Genomic DNA, 24,377 nt, shown 5'->3' on the forward strand with positions numbered 1-24,377 from the left:
GCCGCGGATGGGCGCAGATGGGCTTGCCTTAGGCGCGGGTGCGGCAGGCTGCTACTTTTATAGCCTGCGTGACTAGAGCGCGAAAGCCTAAGATGGCGGCCCCGCTCTGACCAACGGGAGCCGTTAGGGATCAGAAAAGGGCAGCGCAAAACCATGGAGGGCACAAAAAACCCAGGCACGGGTGAGGACCACACAGCAGCCCCCCCAAATAAGCAATGAGAAATTAGCAGAAAGAGGGCAATTCAAATTCATGTATGAGCATATAAAATGATATAAAAAAACTTCACATTTAGTTTAACAACTTCACATTTAGTTTAAAATAAAAACAATCAAGCAGCCACCGAAGTTGACTTTTCCTGACCGATAGTGCTGCGCGGTCGCGCCAGGCTGCTATTTTTATAGCCTGCGCAACTAGAGCACGAAAACCTAAGATGGCGACCCTGCTCTGACCAGCGGGAGCCGTCAGGGATCAGAAAAGTGCAGCGGTAACCGCAGAGGGCGGAAAAAACCCCCCAGGTATGGGTAAGGACCACACAGCGACCCCCCAGGTAAGAAATGAGAAATTAGCAGAAAGAGGGCAATTCAAATTACTGTACGAGCATATAAAATTATATCAGACACTTTACATTTAGTTTAACAACTTTACATTTAGTTTAAAAGAAAAACAGTCAAGCAGCCTCCTAAACTGCCTTTTCTGACTGATAGTGCTGGAGTGAGCCTCCAAACAAAATCACAGCACAGAGTGACTTTTAGTCACACTGTTTCTGTGATCTTCACTACTTGGTGCTTCTAGTACCTGCAGTAGTACTGGACTTCTTAGCAGGGTAGTGGGCGGTAACAGCTGCTATGGTAAGACAGAGCTTTTTACTAGACATACACAGTGCTCCATGTGTTTGTTACAGAGTCACTGATCTGTAACTTCAATAGATCTTAGTCACTCACAAAGTTCTCATCTACTGCTCAGCTTTTCATAATGTGTTTGATATAGTCATATATTTTGAACTTATGCAATATCTTGGCAAAAGCTGTTTGTGGTGGAAGTAAACTAAATGGTCTAAACTGGCTGTATTTCCACTTTACAGTATTTACAGGTGGGAAAAAGTTCATCTTTCAAAGTCTAGACTGAGAAATGATGTGGATCTCATTTTCTTTAATTCTGTCCTACCTGTAGGTGACATCCACGCGGTCTTGTGCAGAAATGGAAAAAGCTACCGCATCACAAAGGAGCACAGCACAGCAAACAACCGGGAAAGAGTCCGGGTGAGCCAGGCTGGGGGATCCATCAGCAAAAACAGGGAGAATGGACTACTCGAAGGCATCACCAAGTGTACTCGTGGCTTTGGTTGCCACGGAGACCCAAAACTGAAAAGGTCCTATATCCCAGCACCTTACGCCGTCTCAATTCCCTTAGATAACCACTGTCAATTCCTCGTTTTGGCATCTAGCGGGCTTTGGGACGTGATCCGTGATAATGAGGCGGTGGCCATTGCACAAAAAGTCCTATTCTCCTTTCTGAGCTGCGACCGACTGAGTTCTGCCAAAGACGCCAGGAAACGTTCTATCAAAGGACATCGACCCTCATCTGTCAATACAGAGGAAGAGGAAGCTCCAGTAACGACGGACACAGAGGACACCACGAAGAACGACGCTACCAGTGACCCACCAAGCAACCCCGGGGAACCTTCTCCAACTCCAGAAGGCACCCAAAAGGAAGATGATCCAGACACAGTCTACAACAAGGCAGCTGCTTTTGTCAGCAACCAGCTGGTTAAAAGTGCCCTTTTGGGAGGTTCTCGAGGAAATATCACTGTTATGGTTGTGCTCTTCCAGGGGTGTGACACAGACAACAGTGACATCTTGAACACCGCTGGACAGTCGGCTTAGTCTGCAGACCCTCTCCACCTCTAACCCACTTGGCAATGTGATAGCAGAGCAACTTCAGCACTTTTCCCTCCATTTGTATTCATTTTAAAATGTCTTTTTAAAAACATGTTTATTTGTTGGAATGCCAGGCATTTCCCAGGTAATTTCAGCTAAAATGCCAACTAAACAGACACCTTATTTCCATGCAATTTATAAAAAGACAGAGTGCAATAAGTACAATACATTGTAAAACATACAAAATTCAGGTCTAATGAAAGTGGAAATTGATGATAATGTACCACTGGGTCCAAACATTTCAACTGTTCACTGACAAAGGTAAGTGTAATTCAAGTTCAAAAGTGCACTCAGTTATGAGCAATGGTGGGTGGTTGTTGCATTAGTGTGGGTAGTGATTATCAAAAAAAGCCCCTGTTGGAATCATAGTGTTAAACCTTTGTACCACCCTTTGCCCCTTGACAGCCTCCTATTGGTTGCTGGGGCATAATGGACCTTTTCCTGCACTGACTGTATGGCCCCGAGGAACAAGGGAGGAAATGGCAGTGACAAGGATATGAAAGCAGGTTACTCCTGATTGTCCACTGTAGATAGAGCCACATTGGTACAGCCTGTGTTACAGAGGTCATCCTCTGAGTGATATCACATTTGATCTTAGAACCCAAGTAGACATCACCAAACATAACATTCGCGAATGCCTTTTGTTGCCGATTGTTAAAGTTGCTGCATTGAACAAAGAAAACAGTCTTTTAGGTCTTGCATGAGACCGTGCAAGCTCAGTCGCTTGCAATACATTCTGTTTATTTATAGGGAGCTTAGGTACATTGCTCACCATTGGTTGCCTTCATTGTCACTCTCATTTGCTTGCTCTTCTTTGGTCAACGCATGTGCACTTGACTTCCTCTTATTGTGTTTGACCCTCCCCAGGATCATTGGCCAACGACTGCTTCCTTGTTCAGTATCCTTCCACTGCTCACACTTGCATAGTTATTTTTTTAATTTTGTGAAGCACTCCATATGAATTTTGTGAAGCACTCCTCCCCACAGTCCTCCTGCTCTCCTTGGTGTTGCGCGCCCCACCCTCCTTGCACTGTCAGCTGTGTTGGTTACCCTCTCACGCTCTACAATGTGTTGCTTGCTCACTTCCACTTTCCTCCCACTGTACATCATATTCTTTGCCCCCTCCCACCCTCCTCCCACTGATCTTGTTGTTTACCCCCTCCCAAACCCCCTCACGCTGTCTGTGTTGCCCCGCCCCCTCCCATGTTGCATTGCTTTCCCGGTCTCCCGACGCCTCTCCTACATTGTATTGCTTGTTCTGTACTCCCCCACATTGAGTTGCTTGCCCCACTCCCTCCCGTGTTGTATTGCTTGCTCCGTTCCCTCCACCATTGTGTTGCTTGACCGGTCTCATCTGCCCCCTCCCACATTGTGTTGTTTGCCTCCTTCCTCCCGCAAGACCAAAACAAAAATGCAATGACGCGGCGAGCACTGGTTTTAGTCATGATTCTCAGAGGTTTTTAGGTAGGGCTTGACAGTGCAACTTTCTACAAGACTTTCTACTTTCTGGGGAGAGGATGTGGTCTCACGGCTAGACTGACGATCATGGAGCTGGGAAACCAAGGTTCGAGCTTCGGGTCGACTCCACATCCTGTGATTCTGGGCAATTCACTTAATCTATCCATGCCTACCAAAAAAATGAATGTGTCCTTGTGTAACGTAACTGGTGCTCATGTAAAGCGCTCCAATACCTTCGGGTCGAGTTTACGCTATATAAACCTCCAACAACAAAAAAAAAGGACATATTGCACCAATTCTTTAAAAAAACACAGTGGGTTGTGGCTGCACCCATAGATGTCCTTTCCTCTCACCTCGTGACATTGACTGTTTGGTATATCATTCCTCCTCCCATGGCATGCATACACTGCAATGCCAGAGGGACTAGTTTGCATCTGAAAAATACACTCAGTCCACATACATGTGTCATAACTTGATAGCATTCCTTTTTTGTAGGCTTTATTGTTTTTGTCAGAACTCCTGTGTGAGCCATTAACACCACCAACACATCACATCCATAACCTTTGCCACCATCAACGTTTGAAGAGAAAAAAAAATAGAATTTCACCAGTTATAGTTATCTCAAGTAACTATAACTCATGCCTCAAGGAAACTATAACACGCGCCCCCACCATGCACATGTTTCTGCTCCATCACTTAATTGTAAATGTTGTAGTGACATTATCAATGATGTCATAGAAGATGTCATGAGTGTAATATGTGGGGTAATTACCTTAGGCCATCTCGAGATAACTAGAACTGGTGAATTTCAGTTTATTAATTTGTTTTTAGTTCAAAACGTTAATGTTGTCATGGATATATTCACCTAACTATAATGTTACTTTAACTCTTGTTTTTCAGTGAATTTCTAGTTTTTTTTAACAGAGTAATATTTTATTACCATTCGTATAGCCAACCCCCCATTGTGCACGACCTTTGGCCGTGTGCGGTGGAGGGATACGGCCTGTGGCAATCCGCCTCAAACGGCCAATGTCAAGCTGCGCACAGCCTTTGACCGTGCACAGAAGGGGGTGGCAACAGCCAACTACCTTTTGGCCGTGCACAGCAGCGTGTTGGTGGCCCAGCCTGGCAGCCCACCCACCTGGAGGCAGCCAACTTCGCACAGCCTGTTGTTGTGCATGGCGCGGCGGTCGGGGGCCTGGCTTGCAGCTAGGCACTGCATCCAACTCCTCACAGGCAACCTCCACCATGCTGTACATAGCCTTTGGTCGTGCGCAGCGGGGTTGACCACAGGGCTTTGCCTGCTCCCAGACCCTATGGCCAAACCCTCAGCAGGCTACCAACACCACTCCATGCACAGCCTTAGGCATGCACAGCATAGGGTTGGCCTTCCGGCCCCATAGTCCCCATCCCATGGGGCCAAAACCTATATATTATGGAGAGGTGTGCACCATTGTGACCCTTAATTGGCCCCGGAGACCCCACATTGGGGTTAGTTTCAATTAAAAGGAGAGGGTGCTTCCTGACCCACCCCTCCCCAAACCTAAAAAGGCCCGGGGACCCATCACCAGTCGCCATATACAATTAAACAGGGGAGGTGGGCATGCTGTCCCCTTCCACGACCCTTAATAGGCTCCAGGGACCACATCCCCAGGAGAAAAATACAATTAAAAGGGTGGGGGGGGCATGCAGCCCTCCTCTCTAAGCCTTCTTGGGCCCCAGAGATCTGATCCAAGGGTGCCATAATCTAAGGTAAGGGAGGCATGCAGCCCTTATCACCGATCTTTAGTAGGCCCACGGGACCCCATCCCCTGGAGCCAAACCAATACAAAAAAGGGAGAGTGGGCAGCATTGTTCCCCTCACCGAGCCTTCATAGGCCAGAGGACTCCATCTCCCAGGGTTGTTATTTTTAAAGGGGATGGTGTTATGAGGGCCCCCTCCCTGAGCCATCTCTGCCCCGGGGACCCACGCCTTGGGGTGAGAAGTGGGTGCCCTGGTGCCGATACAGATGAAAAAAGAACAATTGAGGGACAGAATGCAGAACCCCAGTACAGAGATCTGGGCCTAAAGCCATTTTTTTTCTGCTCCCCTGGCCATTCCAGTTTGAACCCAGTCATACGCAAATCAGTCTTGACCCTGCGCCCAATGGGAACGGTCCAGCCTGAACTGCCCAGCCAGGTCCTCCCTGGACTGGAAACAAGCATCCTAGGACCGCTTTTGGTGTTTCACCCCTCATCAGCCAGGATAGCTCAACTCCAGTGGCATGGAGAGCACGCGACTCACGTCTGGGCATACCCGTCCGACTTGGGGTGACAAATTCAAAAAAGAACAATTGATGGACAAAATGCAGAACAATGTCATACATTCACCCATTACAGAGATCTGGGCCTAAATGCATCGTTTTTTTCTCCCCATGCCATTCCAGTTTGAACCCAGCCATATGCAAATCAGTCTTAAACCTGCACCCAATGGGAACAGTCCAGCCCAAACTGCCAGGCCAGGACCTCCCTGAACTGGAAACAAGCATTCTAGGACCGGTTTCGGGTTTTCACCCCTCATCAGCCAGGATAGCTTGACTCCAGTGGCATAGAGAGCATGGGACACACGTCTGAGCATACCCGTCCCACGCAGGGTGACAAATGCAAAAAGAACAATTGATGGACAGAATACAGAACAATGTCATACATTCACCCCAGTACTGAGATCTGAAAACGGTCCCAGGATGCTTGTTTCCGGTCCAGGGAGGACCTGGCTTGGCAGTTCGGTCTGGACTGTTCCCATGAGGCAGAGGGTCAAGACTGATTTGCATTTGGCTGGGTCTAAACTGGGATGGCGGAGTGAGCAAAAGAATGATGGATTTAACCCAGCTCTATTGACTGGGGGAGAATGTTTGAATTGCATTCCGTCCATAATCTGTGTCTTTTCTGGTGTGGATACAGGTCACCCACAGAGCACAGGGGGCAGTGAGGTGAGCCCCAGGGCCCCCGCAGTCCCAACCGTCTCCTCACATGGTGCGGGAGCCGCCATTGCTCCTGCCCAGAGAGGGCAGCTACTTATACTTGCACCTTACGGGCAGGAGCAATATCTGTTCTGTTTCGCTGCCCGCACCAGCGCCGGCTAGGAAATAGAACAGAAGCCTGCTCCCAGCTGGCAGGAGCATTTTATTTTTTGATAATCAAGTTTATTGGATTTTCAGAACAAAAACACATCGGTAGCAAATCAATCACATTATTGAGATAAAGTATAATCGCGAGAAGACGGCATAGATTCGCAAGGCACTGGTGGAATTAGTACACCACTTGCCTAATCAAACCCCTCAAACGGGCAAAAAGTTGAACCATTTACCCCATATTTTTCCAAAGAGTTCGGGGCAACCCCGGGCCTCGAAGAGGTGCTCCTCCTGGGTTCCACACCAGTCCACTCCCAGTCTCCATTTCCTCACAGTAGGTGGCGTGGCCTGGGACCAGAGTGTTGCTATATCATGCTTCGCCACCGCCGTTCCCAGGAAGCTTTTATCGGCCCAGGATCCATCAAGGACATCGAACATCCCTAGGATCAAGCGTAGTGGGTTGTGGGGAACCTCCCACCCAAGGGCTTGTGTAAGCTCAAGTTCCACCCCCTCCCCCCAAAACGGCGCATGAACGGGACACTGCCAAACCATGTGGTAAAAATCTGCTGGGGCGTGTCTCCAACGTGTACAGGCTGGGGAGGACCGCATGTGGGCACTGTACAGCTGTGCTGGGGTGAGGTACGCCATATGGCGGCAGAAGAGTTGGACTAGGCGCATTTTGGAGGAGGTTGTCATGGTCTCGGGGGCCATAAGAGAGTCTCTCCAATCCGCCTCTTCCAGGGGACCCAGCCACCCCTCCCAGCGAGCACGGAGCCGGTCTAGGGACGCGTGGCCATTGGTTCACAAGGGAGCGATAAATCCGCAACACCCCCCCTCTGCCTAGGTTCCCCATCATCACCTGGGCCTCCAAGGGACTAAATTCCGGGAAGGAGGTGGGAAACGGAATGTGTGTGTGGAGGGCATTCCTGAGCTGTAGATACTTGTAAAATTGGTAGGGAAGGAGGGAGTGGTGTTGTTGTAAGTCTGCGAAGGATCTGATATGATCCCCCACCCAGACGGCTCCCAGCAGCGAGATTCTGACGAGATCCCAGCAACGAAAGTCCTGAAGAGACGAGACCTCTTCCAGCCAGGCTCCACTCCACAGGAGTGTCTGTCTAGTGAGTTTCTGGTCCCACTTTACGTGGCGTAAGGCTGTGTGCCAGGCCCGAAGCACCGTCCTAGTGACGGGGGGGGAAGAGCCTGTGGCACAGGCTCCAATACAGATATGCTTGGATCTGCATAAAGTCCATTGACCTGAGTTCCACCTGGTACGCCGGGTCGGACCAGCCGCCCGCGAACCAGTCGTGGATCATGATGAGCCTCATGGCCAGGTAGTAGAGGTGAAGATTAGTCACTCCCATGCCCCCGTCGTAGGGAGGAATGCAGCAATGTGCTAGGGACATTCGCGGCCTCCCGCCTCCCCATAAAAACAGAGTGAAGACACCATCCAATTCCCGAAACCAACTGCCTGGGAGATGAGGGTGATATTTTGTAAAATGTATAGGAAACGGGGGAGGACCATCATTTTGAAACGGGCAATATTGCCCAGGGGGTTGAGAGGGAGGGATTGCCATTTCCTGAGATCCGCCTTGGCCCTGGGGACCAAGGGCGTGAAATTTACAGGGCCCACTCGAGATCTGGAAGGAGGGCGACCCACATCCCCAAGTACTTGAAGGACTGCCTTCGCAGGGGAATAGTCGTTTGCCAGTAAAAGCACGCCCGGGATGAGTGTAGGGGGACCAATGTGGATTTCGCTGGGTTGAGACTGAGGCCGGAGACCCGTTCAAAGGCAGAGAGGGCGTCCAAGCATCTTGGACCGGAGCGCTTGAGGAGCATTTTTAAAACTCCCGCCAGCTGGGAGCAGACTAACATGTTTGTTCCTGTTTGGCAGGAGATTTTAAAATGCTCCGGCCAGACTGTAGAAAACAAGTTTCCCTGTCCACTGGGTGTGCTGGCAGTGAAACTACTAAGCCCCGGGGAATAGGGTCCCCTAGGCCTATAAAGGTTCAAGTAAGGGGAGCTGTGTGATCCAGCTCCCTTTTAAATGACAATACAGTCCAGTGGGAGGTGATCCCTGGGGGTTTTAGAGGCTCAGGGAGGGGGTCTGTGCTGGCCCCCTTCCAATATTTTTTAAATGAATCTGTCTCAGGGAATGGGTGTCCGGGGCTATTCAAGGCTCAGTCAGGAAGGGCCATGTAGACCCACTCCCCTTTTTCCGAATTTCAGCCCTGCGGCATTTCATAGCTCAGGCAGGGGGGCCATCTAATTTCAGCCCTGGGGGATTAGGCCCACGAGGCCGTTCAAGGACCAGGGAGGAGAGCTGCACACTATTTTTCTTTTTTTACAGGAATTACATTTAAATATTATTGAATCTCAAATTCCTAACACATTTGAAGGAAATATTGCAATGTTATTCAATATCTCTTTATCGAGTTGATTCAGTTCCTAATATATTTGTCCTACACTTATTCCCCGGCTCCACGTCAGATGGTTCCACACTGCCAAGGCAAAGTACCCACAGCCCATATCTTAATTCAACGCTCCCCCCATGACTTCCATTCACACCTGCAGATTTCATGATCAATGAAGTAAATATACTTTCATAGTTATTTCTAAAATGCAATTGCATACATTTAATGTACTCAAGTGACATGGGCCAATATTATACAAAAAGTGCTATCGCATGTACCCAATATGCATTTTCAAGTTGAGTTAACAAGTGCCAATGTTTTATGTGAATGTTATACTTTTCATACAAAAATGAATATTCCCCAGTTCATAAGGTACCTATATTTGATATACATAACAAATAACATAAACCGCACAAGTCATTGATAGTCCGTATGTGCAACTCTAATCAAGCGCGTACATTATGAGTACATTTCATCCCTCAAGATCCCATTGATCTTAGGTCTAAAGTGCTAATGCGTGTGAACAAAATGATGTATTTCATAAGGGCTTATACTAGTGTTCAAAGAAATCCAATGGAAAATCCATAACCATATAGTAGATCCTTTTGTCAGTTACTGTTCATGATCACAAAGTCCTTCATGTACCCTTTATTCTGCCATGCTAATATTATTGAACATATTGGGTACAATATTTGAGGCTAAATGTATTTACAACGCAACTGATCTTAAAGTGCTACTGCAAGTTTGCACCATAGTATACTTAAAGTGCCCCATGGAGTAAATCAGATATAATATATTTACAATGCTACTGATTTTAAAGTGCCTAATGCATGTGTGCACCATATGTTGAAAGTGCCTTGTGCCACAATCCAGGTATATAGTATTCTACATGAAAGAGAACTGCTAGATGACGATGAGTACCTTTATTTGAGAATCTATAACCCAATAACACCAACAATTTACTTTTTATCAAAATTCCATAAAGACAAAGTCAATCCACCAGGGAGACCCATTGTGAGCTCAATTGGAGCCCTCCTTGAGAACAGTTCAAGATTCATAAATTGTCTTTTTTCCTTGTGTAACTACATTCCCATCACACTTAAGAGACTCATGGGATTTCCTGAACAGGATAGATGGTATACCATGGAAATTAAACTATTGGAAGGCGACGTTCAATGTAGTCTCATTGTACACCTCTATTCAACTCTCCAATAGAATTAAAGCATGTGAATATTTTTTTAAGATCATATTCAGTGTTGCTACTGCGACACTCAAATTTTAAAATGATGAGTTTCTGCCACCAGTACAATGCATTTTTGTTAAAAAACAGGGCACAGCCATAGGCATGTCTTTCGCGCCAACCTATGGAAACCTAACCATGGGTTAGTGGGAGGCAAAAATGAAGCAGGTAAACATGTGGGTCCATTATATTGACGATTTTCTTCTGATCTGGGAAGGCGAGAGGATAGACTTTGAATCATTCATTTAGTTGTTGAGTAACAACCCACAAAAGCTTAAATTCACCTTTGAAATTAGCAACAAAGAGATACATTATCTGGATTTTGGTGTGTATGTAACAGATGGCAAGATGTGTACAAAAATTCATAGAAAAGCCACCAGAAGTAATAGTATTCTCCCAGCACACAGTAGGCACCTATGTGCACTGAAATGGAATGCCCCATACTCTTCTTTGATAAATCAACATCCCCAGATGAGTAACACCCCAGATGTCCACTACGCTTAGATACATCTTTAAGTGTAGAGCAGGTGCTTGCTCCATAATGTGGATACTGCATTTATTCAATGGTTAAAGCGAGTGATTTAAACTCAACTTAGGGAGGGAGGTAATGGCAATGTTTCCGCAGACTAGTGCCTGCTCTACTATCCCCAACTGCATTTTTTTTTTAAAAAGCAGGACCATGTTTCCTATTTGGGAAAGCAAATGCACTGACAGTGGTTTGCCCTCCCTTATAGCCCACCCACCCTGCATTCGCAGGCACTAACGGCCATATTTATCACATTGTAATACAGTGCAGCAAGTCACAATGCTGCGCTGTGTTAAAGTGAATGGACAGGAATGCGCCGTATTTATCACAACACGCCACATTCCTACCTTTTCCGAGCTCTGGCACACAATGTGCTGCCTAGCGCCAATGCAGGCACCATGGCACAAGGGTACCTGCATTGTAGGGAGGATTTTTTTGTGTACAAAAACAATCCCCTGAGGCATTTTCCTTTTTGTGTCTGTGCTGCAGAATTCAGCACACATAGAAAGAGGAAACGATTAGGAGAAATAAAGATATTTTTCCTCGATACGCCTACCTTGGGAAGGCATAGCATTTTGGCACATTCACAGGTCTACCAGTAAGGTAAAGCAGGGAATGCATCACAATCCGTGAGTGTTGCGTGGGAACACTGATGCACCATCCCATGGAATGCCTCGCTGGAGCGGAGTTAAGCAACACAGTGATTTGCACTGTGTTGAGTTACTCTATATTCATAAAGTCACTCAGGGCCACGCAAAGTGGCCTTGAGTGGCTTGATGAAATGCCATTCATGGGTTGCGCCGCTTAAGTGATGCAAAAGCATCAGAACCCTTCATAAATATGGCCCGAAGTGCTTTCGGTTTTATTCCGTGCTTGCCTTCTGGCTTTAACCCCTTCACTGCGGCGGCTATTCCGCCGCAGTGCTAAGGGGGCGGGGCGGCTGCACGGAACGGCTCCGTCACGAGCCTCGGGCGCGCTGTGCTTGTGACGGAACGGTTCTGTCACGGCCCCGCCCGCCCAATAGAACGCTCAGCGCAGGCGCAAAATTCGCGCCGCGCAGGTGCGTCGAGCGGGCCGTGACGGAACTGTTCCAACACAAGCACAGCACACCCAAGGCTTGTGACGGAACGGTTCCGTCACAAGCATGCAAGGGGTTAATGGATGTATCATGTGCTTTTCAGTCTTTATCCCACCCGCTTCCTTCTTATATAATGCCGGGGCTTGTTTCATAGCCAGCGCCTGTTATGAATTTATGGTGTGACCAAACCTTTTGATGTCAGTGCGTGCAGTCTACTAACTCCTCTTGTGCAAAGTTCTGCTATTATGTGAAGCCCAGAACCTTGCTCTGACATTTTGAATGGATGTCGAGTGGGCATGCGTGTGTAGCACATGTATGGTAGTAGAATGTTTGGTATGAATCTTGGTACTGGAGCCAGTGGATTCCTTTTAGCATAGCACAAGGTGTAGGGTGGGGTTACTTCTTTAGAGAGAGGAACTGTCTTGCCTGCATTCCAGTGGTGGGCGGGTGCAGACTCAGTCACAGAAGTGGGGAGGATGAAATCAGGGATTCCATTAAGAAATTCCATGACAACCTATTTCACAAAAGGCTGCTGATTAGTTCTTTCTGGCCCCTACCATTTGGGGATGGTAGCAGTGCAGGGTGGGACTGCAGTTTATTTTTTAAGGTGAGAAGGTTCTTAACAGGGCCTGCCCTTCTGTCCATTTCCTAGTACCGTTTCAGAAAGGCATGGCACCCAGGCGCAGAGAAAGCACACTACATGGTGACCATGTTTTGGATCCTCTTGCTTTGAGGCAGCCCCATTGCAACGTGCTGCGAGAACCATCATGTTACCGAAAGACCACTTCTGGAGGGCAACCTGGAAATGATGAATGAAAAATAACACAACCCAGTTATGAAGCCTGAGATAGTGGATCCATATCCCCTGTCTGGAGAATGTGTCAACACTTTGGGTGCTCATGACGAGCTCAGCTCGTCATGACTGCCGCGGAACACCTACGCGGGGATAATTCCCCTCCTGTGCGGGGCATTCCATTGAGTGGGTGGAGTCATGATGCACAGCGCCACCGTGCTGCATGACGAGCCGAGCTCGTCACAAGGACAGCGGCGCCCCGCGGCGAAGGGGTTAAAAGGGGGATTCAATCCACCCTCTTGGATACAGTTTAAGTCTTTCATGACCAAGGATATTGCATACTCTGAGGACTGCTGTGAGACCAGGCCGGGTGTCTGCATGACAGTCACTTGTCCCAGAGGTTAGGGGCCAACACCTGAAGGCCACAACTTGCTGGAGAAGCTGAGGATCTACCTCAGCACCTAAGCTCACTTGGCTACCTGTCTTCTCAGATGAAGAGGAACAGTTGCTGGCTCTGCAAGAGGAGGAACTGTCCAGGAGGAGAAGCCTAGCATATTCCTGGGTTGTGCAGCACCCAGAAGAAGCAGACAGATGAGGGAATAAAGCTGCAGGGTCGCCCGATCTCCGACTGCAGCTCACACCACGGGCTTCCTAAAGTAGCATTTATCAAGCTGTCACTCTGCTGCCCTGCTGCCCCAGCCACCAGCTCAACCCTCTTATGAGCCTGCAGCGCCTGTACTGCAGCTGCCAGACGACGTACCTACAGAAGACAACTGAACTGGCTTACCAGGCCAATATTTGGGGCAATCACGTGATCGCCAGCTGTTCCTAAACTATTCATGTACCCACATCTTTTACAGAGGACACCAGTGGTGAATAACCACAATGGTTGCAGCCCGGGACCCATTTCTGTCCTGTGCACCCCAAATGGATCTGACAGTTCTATTCTTTTTTTCTGTTGCTGGAGCTGCCCTTTCTTTGCATTCTGACCGGGACATTCAGTCGGCTACTCGCATAGTTGCTCTTTCATTCCACTGAACTCCCTCGGAGCGTCTGTCCTCCCTAGAGTACTGAGAACAAGGAAGTTGGCGGTAAACAGTAAAATGGTACCAACCAAACTATTTTAAATGTTTTATAGTCCCTCAGCCAAAAAAAAACCTTTGAAATCTTGGAATAGTGATCCGGTCTGGACCTTATCTTCCATTGTTAGATCTTAGCTTCCAGGTTTGAATAAACTGGACACCACTCTTGCTCGATCAAGATTGGATACATCTGATTCAACTCCAGCGAAACAGCTCAGTTCATCTTCACTGGGGATAAAGGTGAAGAGGACTAAAGGTCCACCTACCCGCTTTCACTGTTGGGGCAAAAACAAAAAATAAATGAATGTCTTTGGAAACCCATATTGTTGAGGTCGTGAGTAGCTATTTCTACCAGCTACACAGCCTTAGAGCCATTCTCCCTCTTTTGTTACAAGAGTGAAAAGCCCTGGTGTTCCTTGACATAACTCCAGCAGTGCTTAATTTGAGCCGGTGGATACAGGTGGGGCCCACTAGTACTCATACTTGGAGAATGGAACATATTTTTCCACATAAGACTTTGACCCAGAGCAGGACTGCCAAAAAGCAGGGCATGAACACAATCCAGATGCAAGCATACAACAGCTTGAACGATAGACATGAAAAAAATGGTCCTAGACCTATATTTAGTATTCAAAACAAATCAACTTTTGTTTTGAATACTAAATATAGGTCTAGGACCATTTTTTCATGTTTATCATTTGATACCCAGGTCCTTTGACTATTTTGGGTGATACCCCATTTTTCTAATACAACAGCTTGAACAGCAGTTCTGAAATCACTTTTTGAATTAAACTCACTTCCTTTGGAAGAGTTAGCTGCTACGAGGTGGTCTGTTATTTAGCAATATATTTCTAGAGGGTAAGGTTGGTGTTGTGGCATTCAATGAAAGCTGGAGTTCAAAGCCATCAAGGTTCAGGTCATTGAGCCAGGTATGTACTGATGCTTGTTTGTTGTTCTTGGCAAATTACAGGAATTTTGGGTTGCGCTTCAGATAATAGGTGCTGGATATTTAGGTTTTGATGATGGGCAGGCAGTGTTTGAGACATTGGATGTCTGATATGGAGGATAATTTCAAGTAGGATTGTGTATCATCAGCATATTGATGAATCTTGATGCTGTTATCTGTGAGTAAAGCACAAAGCAGCTCCAAGTACAGGTTGAGGATGACTGGAGACAGTATTGAACCATGGAGGGCTTCAAGCGTGTCTGGAATCTTGAGACTGAACAATCTTGATTTATTCTGACCTACATGTGGTAAATCTGTCCTAGGGTCATCAACCACCTCTGTTGCCTATATTTCGCACCACATGCATTGAATTATATCTGTAGCGTAAACTCATTACATACATTAATCTGATTTCTGTTGGTTGAATGACTAAATATTCCACACCTGGTTTTGCCAGACAGTAACATCACTGTTTGTAGATATCCCCGATTAGTCCTCAGTATGTACATATGGGAGTAACCCTGCAATCTGTATGCATATGTGAAGGCCTCTGCTTGAAACTGTCCAAGTGTTCAACTTCAGATGGAGTCGTCAGAGGAACAAAAATACATCCAGACTGCACAGATACATTTAGTGGGTTTTCTTTCCAGTACATGTTCCAATAATACGTTTTGTAGCTCCCCGGGCACCAAGGACTTTTTCAATATGGCAACCGGAGACAGAAAGTTGAACTGTACCCACCGTGCAACCCACTGAGCACCATTTGAGTGAGATGCATTTTTGGTAACAATCCTGGGAGATATCGCAGTGGCAATTACTGGAAGCCAACCCTGCTTTCAACATGGAGAGGAACACTCTAGAACTCTAGGAAAGCAGGGATGCATTTAAAAGATTTATTTTAAAATCTAAATCCTGTCAAGGTGCATACAATATGAATCTGGACTGTTCTACAAAATAAGAGGCAGCAAAGCATTTCAAAAGGGTGAACAACAGAAATGAATGTGACATGTTGGTGATATCATAGACCTTTTGTTTCGGGTTGCCAAGTCGGATAATCAAAACCAGAATATGCGAGCACAGAAGTAGCTTTAAGATGTGGCCGCAGCACGACCAAAATGTCAACACATTACATTGAAGTGTCACCAATTGACCTTGACTGGTTGGTATCAGAATACCTACCAAACCCGGTTACTGTGAAAGAACCCTGCTAGAGAAAGAACAGTGGTGGGTTTTCAGACTCAATATATTTCAGGACTGAATGACAATATCCCATAGGGGTAGTTCACTCAGTGATAACACAGCCTTTCAGCCATTCTCCAGTACTAGTATCCATGGCCAGTTTAATACCGGTCGGTAACGTCCGGATTCAGTAATTTACCGAATCGGTAAATTACCGATCTCTTAAATACCGATTCGGTAAATTACCGAATTCCTAATGTAGGGAGCACTTAAATGAGTGCTTATCCCGTGTTAGGATTCGTTATTTACCACCAACTACAAGTTGGTGCTAAATAATGAAAACCCCCCTGTTGGACCTGGGATTACCAGTCTACATAGGGTAGCTTGGCTCGGAGTAGGAAGGCCTAACCCAAAGGCATATGTGTAAAGCTTGCGTCTCACCCTTCAGTAACACAGCGTCCATCCACTAGAAAAGAAAGACACCACACCAGTTATAGGAAAATACGAGTAGTTTTATAAAATATTCTCTTTGTTGTTCAGCAGTTCGTGGTTCAATATTTAAAAATAGCTCCACATTGGTGCACGTAACTATGGTCACCAGTTCGACAGTGCAGACACCACAATTCTTTTCTTCCCCACTTGAAAGGAGGTCACTACTACCCCTTCTAGCAACAGGAAATATACCACAGTCTCAGTTGTAACAATGAGAAATAATCGTTTCTCTATGCAGTAAATTACAGTTGTTCCTTACTCTTGGAAATTCAAGATTTCTATTGAAAGCAAGTTACAGAGTTTCATCCCTTTCAACCTCTATACAGAAACCCAACAGTGAGCATTAAACTTTTACTTAGTGTATCAGGCAGAACATCACTTGGTTATGTGCATGGTACTACATCTTCCTTCTGTCAGCTGGTTTACTGCTGTAATAATTAAACAACAGAGCAAGGTTTGCCTTATTGACCTTCAGTGCAAGCAACCCTTCCAATTTCTAACAGTTGCCGAGAAGAACAGAAGGCCTCTTAAAACAGGCAGGTCCCCAAGCGTTTATAACAGGGGTTCAGTACTTCCCAGCTCAGTTAATGCTTGTCACGCCCCAATCGGAAAACAGGAAGTTTGGGCATCCACCAAGCTGTTTAGTCTAATCTCCTGGGTCTCTGTTTCACCACAGCCCCCAAGACCCCGCTGTTGTTTAAGATTCAAGACCAGCAATGGATATTCTGTCAAATACTAGACGCTTACTTCCTCGCCGATCGGTCCCTGGCGAAATCACATCGAGAATCCAGACTTTCCACTTAATCACTCGTCCCCTTCACACGGCCTGCCCGGCCGGCGGACACCTCAGCCCTGCTCCGCCTCTATGCCGGGGAACCGCCTAGCCCTCCACTGGGCCTGCGCGGCGTTCGGGACACTTCTGCGCCTAAGGAGCCACCCAGCCCTTCACCAGGCCTGCGCGGGAATTGAGTCAGCGCTCCTCCTCTTTGGCACCGCCCAGCCCCTCACTAGGCCTGCGCGTAGATCGTGACACTGCTCTGGGCAGGGAGACGCGGCGCCTCACCGGAGGGTACTTCCAGCCTCCCCTCCTTGTAGCCTTGCAGGATTCCCGGCCCGTCACCAACACCGGGGATCAGACACGAGGGCGCTGCCAGCTTCAACCCACAGGTGGGGCGCCCTTCACACCACAGGGAACCTCGAATACTGGAGGCAAGTAAATTTAACAGTTCCTTATTACAGAGTTCCGTCTTAGGCAGGACACTTCAGGAAAGCCACGAGTTTAGTCTTGCAGGTCACCGGGGGACAGCAAGTGTAGGGATTTACTTCCTTTTCCTCCCCCGCCCGGGTCTTGACTTAATTCAGTAGTCAGCCTCAGTCGCCCTCACCTGGCAGTTTCTCACTGTCCTCGCCTCGTTTATCCCACTTGAAATACCCACAGGTCTCTCCAGCGTCAGGTATACCTCAAGTCAACGTCCTGGAAGGGTCAGATCAGCAGATAAGGGATAGCATCAAACAGCAGGGATAGCAGCCCAAGAAGACTGTCAAACCCCCACCGTGCACCAATCACCTCACTCCACAGCCTGTACTCCTGTCCTACAGCTCTCCTCTCCACACGACACCTTCACAAAATGGCTGCCCAACATTCCGCCTTATATAGGCTGACCCCAGAATGTACAGAGGAGTCCAGAAGGTTCTGGAAACCCCCATTCTGTCCCATGGACCTGAATCCTAAGGTAGCCAGATAGGTGGCAGTTGGAAGCCACCATTTTGTGGTTCCTGTGGGTTCAGTCAGAAAAAGCACCTAAGGCAGGGAAAAAAACTGTAGGGGCAAGGAGCACCTAACCCCTAAGTCAACATCTGGAAAAAAAATTCCAGTGGACATCAAAAATAAAAAGGTTGAGGGGCAAAAAGGGGACAAAAATAAATAAATAAATAGGAGGGACCACCCAAAGGGTAGAGAGGTCTAACATGCGTCCCCCCCCCAGCTGAAAGTGGGGAGAGCTACCCAACCCCTTGGGAGTCCTCATCACTAAGGCGGAAATACCTAGAGAGACAGTCTGCATTGGCGTGGTCCACTCCAGGCCGATGTTCCACCCGGAAGTCCATTCCCTGTAGGGAGATGGACCATCTCAACAGCTTGGGATTCTCCCCCTTCATTTGCTTCAGCCAACGAAGGGGTCGATGGTCGGTCTGGACCAGGAAGTGTGAGCCAAACAGGTATGGCCGCAACTTCTTCCGAGCCCATACCACTGCAAAAGCCTCCCGCTCAATTGCACTACACTTCTTTTCCCGGGGAAGCAGTCTCCTAGACAGAAAGACAACAGGTTGATCCAGACCCTCTTCATTGAGTTGCGATAACACTGCCCCAATGCCATGCTCTGATGCGTCTGTCTGGACAATGAACTCCTTGGAGAAATCTGGGGCCCTCAGGACCGGTGCTGCACACATTGCTTGTTTCAGCTTCTCAAAGGCTTGCTGACAAGCCTCCGTCCAGACTACCCATCGAGGTTGTTTCTTGGATGTGAGCTCAGTGAGGGGTGCCACAATAGTGCCATACCCCTTCACAAAGCGACGGTAGTAACCTGTGAGGCCCAGGAAAGCTCGGACCTCAGTTTGGGTCTTGGGAGGCTCCCAGGCCATGATTGCCTCAATCTTTGCCTGAAGGGGCTGCACCGCTCCCCTGCCCACCAAGTGGCCCAGGTACACAACCGACCCCTGCCCAATCTGACATTTACTGGCTTTGATTGTCAAGCCAGCCTGTTTCAGGGCCTGGAGAACAGCTTGTAAGTGACACAAATGGTCCTTCCAACTGCTGCTGAAGACGGCAATGTCATACAGATAAGCAGTGGAGAAAGCCTCCATTCCGGAAAGGACCTGGTTCACCAGCCGCTGAAAAGTGGCAGGGGCGTTCTTGAGCACGAAGGGCATCACACAGAACTGGTAGTGGCCCTCAGGTGTGGAGAAGGCTGACCTTTCCTTTGCTCCATCTGTAAGAGAGATCTGCCAGTACCCTAAAGTAAGGTCAAAGGTACTTAGGTATTGGGCAGCTCCCAGCCGGTCAATAAGTTCATCCGCCCTAGGGATCGGATGTGCATCAGTCTTGGTCACTGAGTTCAGTCCCCGGTAATCCACACAGAACCTCAGTTCTGGAGTGGTGCCCGGTGAGGCAGCTTTTGGTACTAGAACCACCGGACTGGACCAGGGGCTACTAGAAGGTTCAATGACTCCTAGCTCCAGCATCTTAGTAACTTCACTGTGGATGCTGGCCTTCACCTTGTCTGACAGCCGGTAGGTCTTTGACTTCACTGGTGGGCTGTCTCCTGTGTCCACATCGTGGGTACACAGGTGGGTCCTTCCCGGAACAAGGGAGAACAGCGAGGAGTACTGCTCCAAGACCTGGCGGCAGTCCTCTCGCTGCTCAGGAGTTAGGCACAGGGAGAGAATCACTCCCTCCACCGACCCATCCTTTTCCTGAGACGAAAAGAGATCAGGGAGAGGCTCGCTTTCCGCTTCCTCTGCTCCATCAGTCACCATCATCAAGATGACCTCGGGCTTCTCATGGTGGGGTTTGAGGAGATTGGCATGCAGCACCCGTAAGGGTTGTCGAGGGGTCTTGAGATCCACCAGGTAGGTGGCCTTACCCTTCTTCTCCACCACCTCAAAGGGGCCTGTCCAGCGATCCTGGAGGGCACTTAGCTCCCCAGGTTCCATCACCCATACTTTCTGGCCAGGCTCCAACTCCACGGGGTGAGCGTTGTGGTCATACCACTCTTTCATCACTGCTTGGCTGGCCTCCAAGTTGTCAGAAGCTTGCTTCCACAACTTAGCCATTTGGCTCCGGAAAGCCAGCATGTAGCTCACCACATCCTGGGGAAGCTTCCTGGGAGTCTTTTCCCATCCATCTTTCACCAGGCTGAGAGGTCCACGCACAGGGTGCCCATACAGAAGCTCGAAGGGGCTGAAGCCCACTCCCTTCTGTGGCACTTCCCTGTAGGAAAACAACAAACAGGGGAGGAGGACGTCCCATTTCCTCCGCAGGCTCTCAGGCAGACTTCTTATCATGCCTTTCAAGGTCTTGTTGAACCTTTCCACTAGACCATTGGTCTGTGGGTGATAAGGATGGTGTACCGGTAGGTCACTCCACACTCCTTCCACACAGCCCGCATATATGCTGACATGAAGTTGGTCCCCCTGTCGGACACAACCTCCTTGGGGAAACCCACTCGGGTAAAGATGCCCATCAGGGCCCTAGCCACTGCAGGTGCAGTAATGGTCCTCAGAGATATTGCCTCTGGGTACCGTGTGGCGTGATCCACCAGAACCAGGATCAAACCTGTGACCAGCTGTAGTTGGTGGATCCAATGGCCCCACAATGTCGATGCCCACCCTTTCAAAGGGGGTGCTAACGACAGGAAGTGGTTCCAGGGGAGCTTTCAGCTTCACCCCTGTTTTCCCACTGGCTTGGCAAGATACACATGTCCGACAGTATGTGTCGGATGCCACTTTCATCTGAGGCCAGTAAAAGTGGGGGACAAGCCGGGCAAAGGTCTTGTCCTGTCTTAAGTGTCCTGCCATGGGAATGTCATGAGCCAGTTCCAAAAGAAAGGCTCGGTAGCGTTGAGGGACTGCCAAGGCCCGTGATGATCCGGGCAAAGGTACCTTCGGTTCACTGTAGAGGAGTCCGTCCTCCCAGTAAATATGGTAATTCCCAGCAACGTTCCCTGCTGCCTGGGCTTCGGCCTGTCGCCTCAGTCCCTCAAGGGTAGGGCACTCGTTCTGGCCCTTGCAAAACTCCTCCCTGGTAGGCCCTCCTTCCACATGCCACTCAGCCGGGATAGGTAAGTCCTCCAGGGAGACTACTTCCCCCTCCATGGACTCCTGGTCCACCACCGTAGGTGGCCGATCTGTCTCATGGGGCGTGGAAGCCGAAGCAGGCTTCTCCTGACCTCGGTTCTTTCCCTTTTTGGCAGCGGGCTGGGCCATTGTTCCAGGCTCCAGCCCAGGCGAACTCCCTCTCCGGGTAGTCGCGGACCTTGTGCTTGCACAGGCCCAGTCAGGTGTACCCAGCATCTCCGAATGAGTCCGGTATTCCACCTCCTTCCAAGCATTGTGCTCCATGTCATTTCCCAACAGACAATCGACTGGCACGGCAGAGCTTACGGCAACAAGAAGTGAACCTGCAACCCCTTCCCACTCAAAGGGAACCTCGGCCACAGGGTAGTGGCCCAATCTGCCGTCAGCCATCGTGGCGGGGTGGAGTACATGTGGAATCACCTGCTCTGGAGACACCAGTTGACTCCTCACCATAGTCATACTGGCTCCTGTGTCTCTCAGAGCCTCCCCTCTTTGGCCATTGATGGTGACCCATTGCCCATACTTTACAGTATTTGAGGGCACCTGGATCTTAGGAACCATCTCCCGATCCCCCAGGGACACTAAGGTGGCACCCGCCCATTCACCCCCCTTATCTAAGGGCAACTCCTCCCCGAGCACTACACTAGGGACTCCCGGGGCTTTTCCTCCGGTGGGAGGGGGTGGTCTCTTTGGGCACTTGACAACTCCCTTATAATGTCTAACACCACCACACTCAAAGCAGTGGACAACCCTTGGCTGCTGACTTTGGCCAGGATGAGGGTTTCTGGGCGGGTTAGCCTTAGGGGTGAATCCTGTTCCCTTTCCCTGGAAACTGTTTGGGGGGCCTTTTGAGAACTCCCTCTTTTTATCTCCCCCCTCTTTCTTCTGGGGGGCGCTCTGTCCGGTCCTTTGGGAATCCCCTCCAGTCCCCTTTGAGGACACCCGGGTACTTGCCCAGATGTCCGCCTCCTCAGCAAGCTTCCTGGGGTTGGTCAGCTTGCTGTCCACCAGGTGTTGACGCAGCTCGGGAAAACATTTCTCGAGTAGGTGCTCCTTGAGTATGAGGTCATACAACCCCTCATAGTCCCTCACCTCGCTGCCTTGTACCCAACCCTCTAATGCCTTCTTTGCGTAGTCCAAAAAATCCACCCAATTCTGTGTGCCTAATTTGTGACTACCCCTGAACTTCTGCCGATACTTCTCTGGGGTCAGCCTAAACTTCTTGATCAGCGCCACTTTCATGGTAGGGTAGTGGGTCTGCTCTTCCTGCTCTAGGACCAAAAGTGTATCCCTTCCTGCAGGAGGCATGTATTTGTACAAGCCACCCCCCCAGTGTTTTTCCAGTATCCCATGGGCTCTTAAGGAGACCTCATAGGCGGCCAGCCACTTGGCGATGTCATCCCCTGTACTGTAGCTGGCGACTACGTCCTTAGGTAGATAAGGTCTGGGTTCCTTGGTCACATCCTTTGATTCGCTGCCACCATTTGGAGAACTGGGAGTCCCCGCCTGTAGGACCTTGAGATCTAACTCGGAGTTTCAACTCGTGAGCCATCCTCTGCTCCTCTTTCTCCTTTTGCAACCTGGCTAACTCCCATTTTAGTTGTCTTTTTTCACTCCTGTCCGCTAGTTCGGCTTCAGTCAAGCTTCTCGCTGAGACACTGCTGCCCTCCCTTGAAAGTGTCCTAGGACCCGGTAGTAGGTTCCCCACTTCAGGTTGGAACAATCCATCTACCCCGATGACAGTGTCCCGGTCTGTCTCCTCTTCCTCCTCCTTCCCCTCTAGGTGCGCTGCCACCCACGCCCTCAAGCTGGTCTGAAGTTCCCCCTTCTTAGCACCACGCTTAAAGAACACTCCCATATTTTGACAAAACTCTCGGAGTTGAGCCACAGTATAGGTCTCTAGCTCTTCCAGAGCAAATTCCATTTTGCCAATGAGAGTTCGGGACAGCCACTTGAAAGGAATTGGTTTAGAGGGTAATTAGAAGCTACCTCCACCCACCACCAGGAGTAAATTTGGAAAAACAAAAAGACAATTAGGGAGTCCGGAGGGAGAAAACTCCAGGTGTAGGCCTGTGGAGTACACTAGGTTACTATAGAGTGGACACAAGCACAGTTCCAATCCCACCGCTAGACACCAATTACGTTGGACCTGGGATTACCAGTCTACATAGGGTAGCTTGGCTCAGAGTAGGAAGGCCTAACCCAAAGGCATATGTGTAAAGCTTGTGTCTCACCCTTCAGTAACACAGCGTCCATCCACTAGAAAAGAAAGACACCACACCAGTTACAGGAAAATACGAGTCGTTTTATAAAATATTCTCTTTGTTGTTCAGCAGTTCGTGGTTCAATATTTAAAAATAGCTCCACATTGGTGCACGTAACTATGGTCACCAGTTCGACAGTGCAGACACCACAATTCTTTTCTTCCCCACTTGAAAGGAGGTCACTACTACCCCTTCTAGCAACAGGAAATATACCACAGTCTCAGCTGTAACAATGAGAAATAATCATTTCTCTATGCAATAAATCACAGTTGTTCCTTACTCTTGGATATTCAAGATTTCTATTGAAAGCAAGTTACAGAGTTTCAGCCCTTTTCATCCTCTATACAGAAACCCAACAGTGAGCATTAAACTTTTACTTAGTGTATCAGGCAGAACATCACTTGGTTATGTGCATGGTACTACATCTTCCTTCTGTCAGCTGGTTTACTGCTGTAATAATTAACAAACAGAGCAAGGTTTGCCTTATTGACCTTCAGTGCAAGCAACCCTTCCAATTTCTAACAGTTGCCAAGAAGAACAGAAGGCCTCTTAAAACAGGCAGGTCCCCAAGCGTTTATAACAGGGGTTCAGTACTTCCCAGCTCAGTTAATGCTTGTCACGCCCCAATCGGAAAACAGGAAGTTTGGGCATCCACCAAGCTGTTTAGTCTAATCTCCTGGGTCTCTGTTTCACCACAGCCCCCAAGACCCCGCTATTGTTTAAGATTAGAGACCAGCAATGGATATTCTGCCAAATACTAGACGCTTACTTCCTCGCCGATTGGTCCCTGGCGAAATCACATCGAGAATCCAGACTTTCCACTTAATCACTCGTCCCCTTCACACGGCCCGCCCGGCCGGCGGACACCTCAGCCCTGCTCCGCCTCTATGCCGGGGAACCGCCTAGCCCTCCACTGGGCCTGCGCGGCGTTCGGGACACTTCTGCGCCTAAGGAGCCGCCCAGCCCTTCACCAGGCCTGCGCGGGAATTGAGTCAGAGCTCCTCCT

The 24,377-nt window shown here is 48.8% G+C and overlaps 1 protein-coding gene across 1 annotated transcript in view; it reads left to right on the top strand.

The window, feature by feature from the left end:
* PP2D1 (protein phosphatase 2C like domain containing 1) overlaps window positions 1-24,377 on the top strand; it is a 126,924-nt gene that overhangs the window by 96,811 nt on the left and 5,736 nt on the right. Inside the window, exons 4-5 of the mRNA XM_078662853.1 lie at window positions 1,172-1,836; window positions 3,550-3,612. Coding sequence (XP_078518979.1) covers window positions 1,172-1,836; window positions 3,550-3,612 — 728 coding nt within the window. The remainder of the gene's footprint in view (window positions 1-1,171; window positions 1,837-3,549; window positions 3,613-24,377) is intronic.

Source organism: Lissotriton helveticus, chromosome 10 (genome assembly GCF_964261635.1).
Source record: "Lissotriton helveticus chromosome 10, aLisHel1.1, whole genome shotgun sequence".
Taxonomy (NCBI): domain Eukaryota; kingdom Metazoa; phylum Chordata; class Amphibia; order Caudata; family Salamandridae; genus Lissotriton; species Lissotriton helveticus.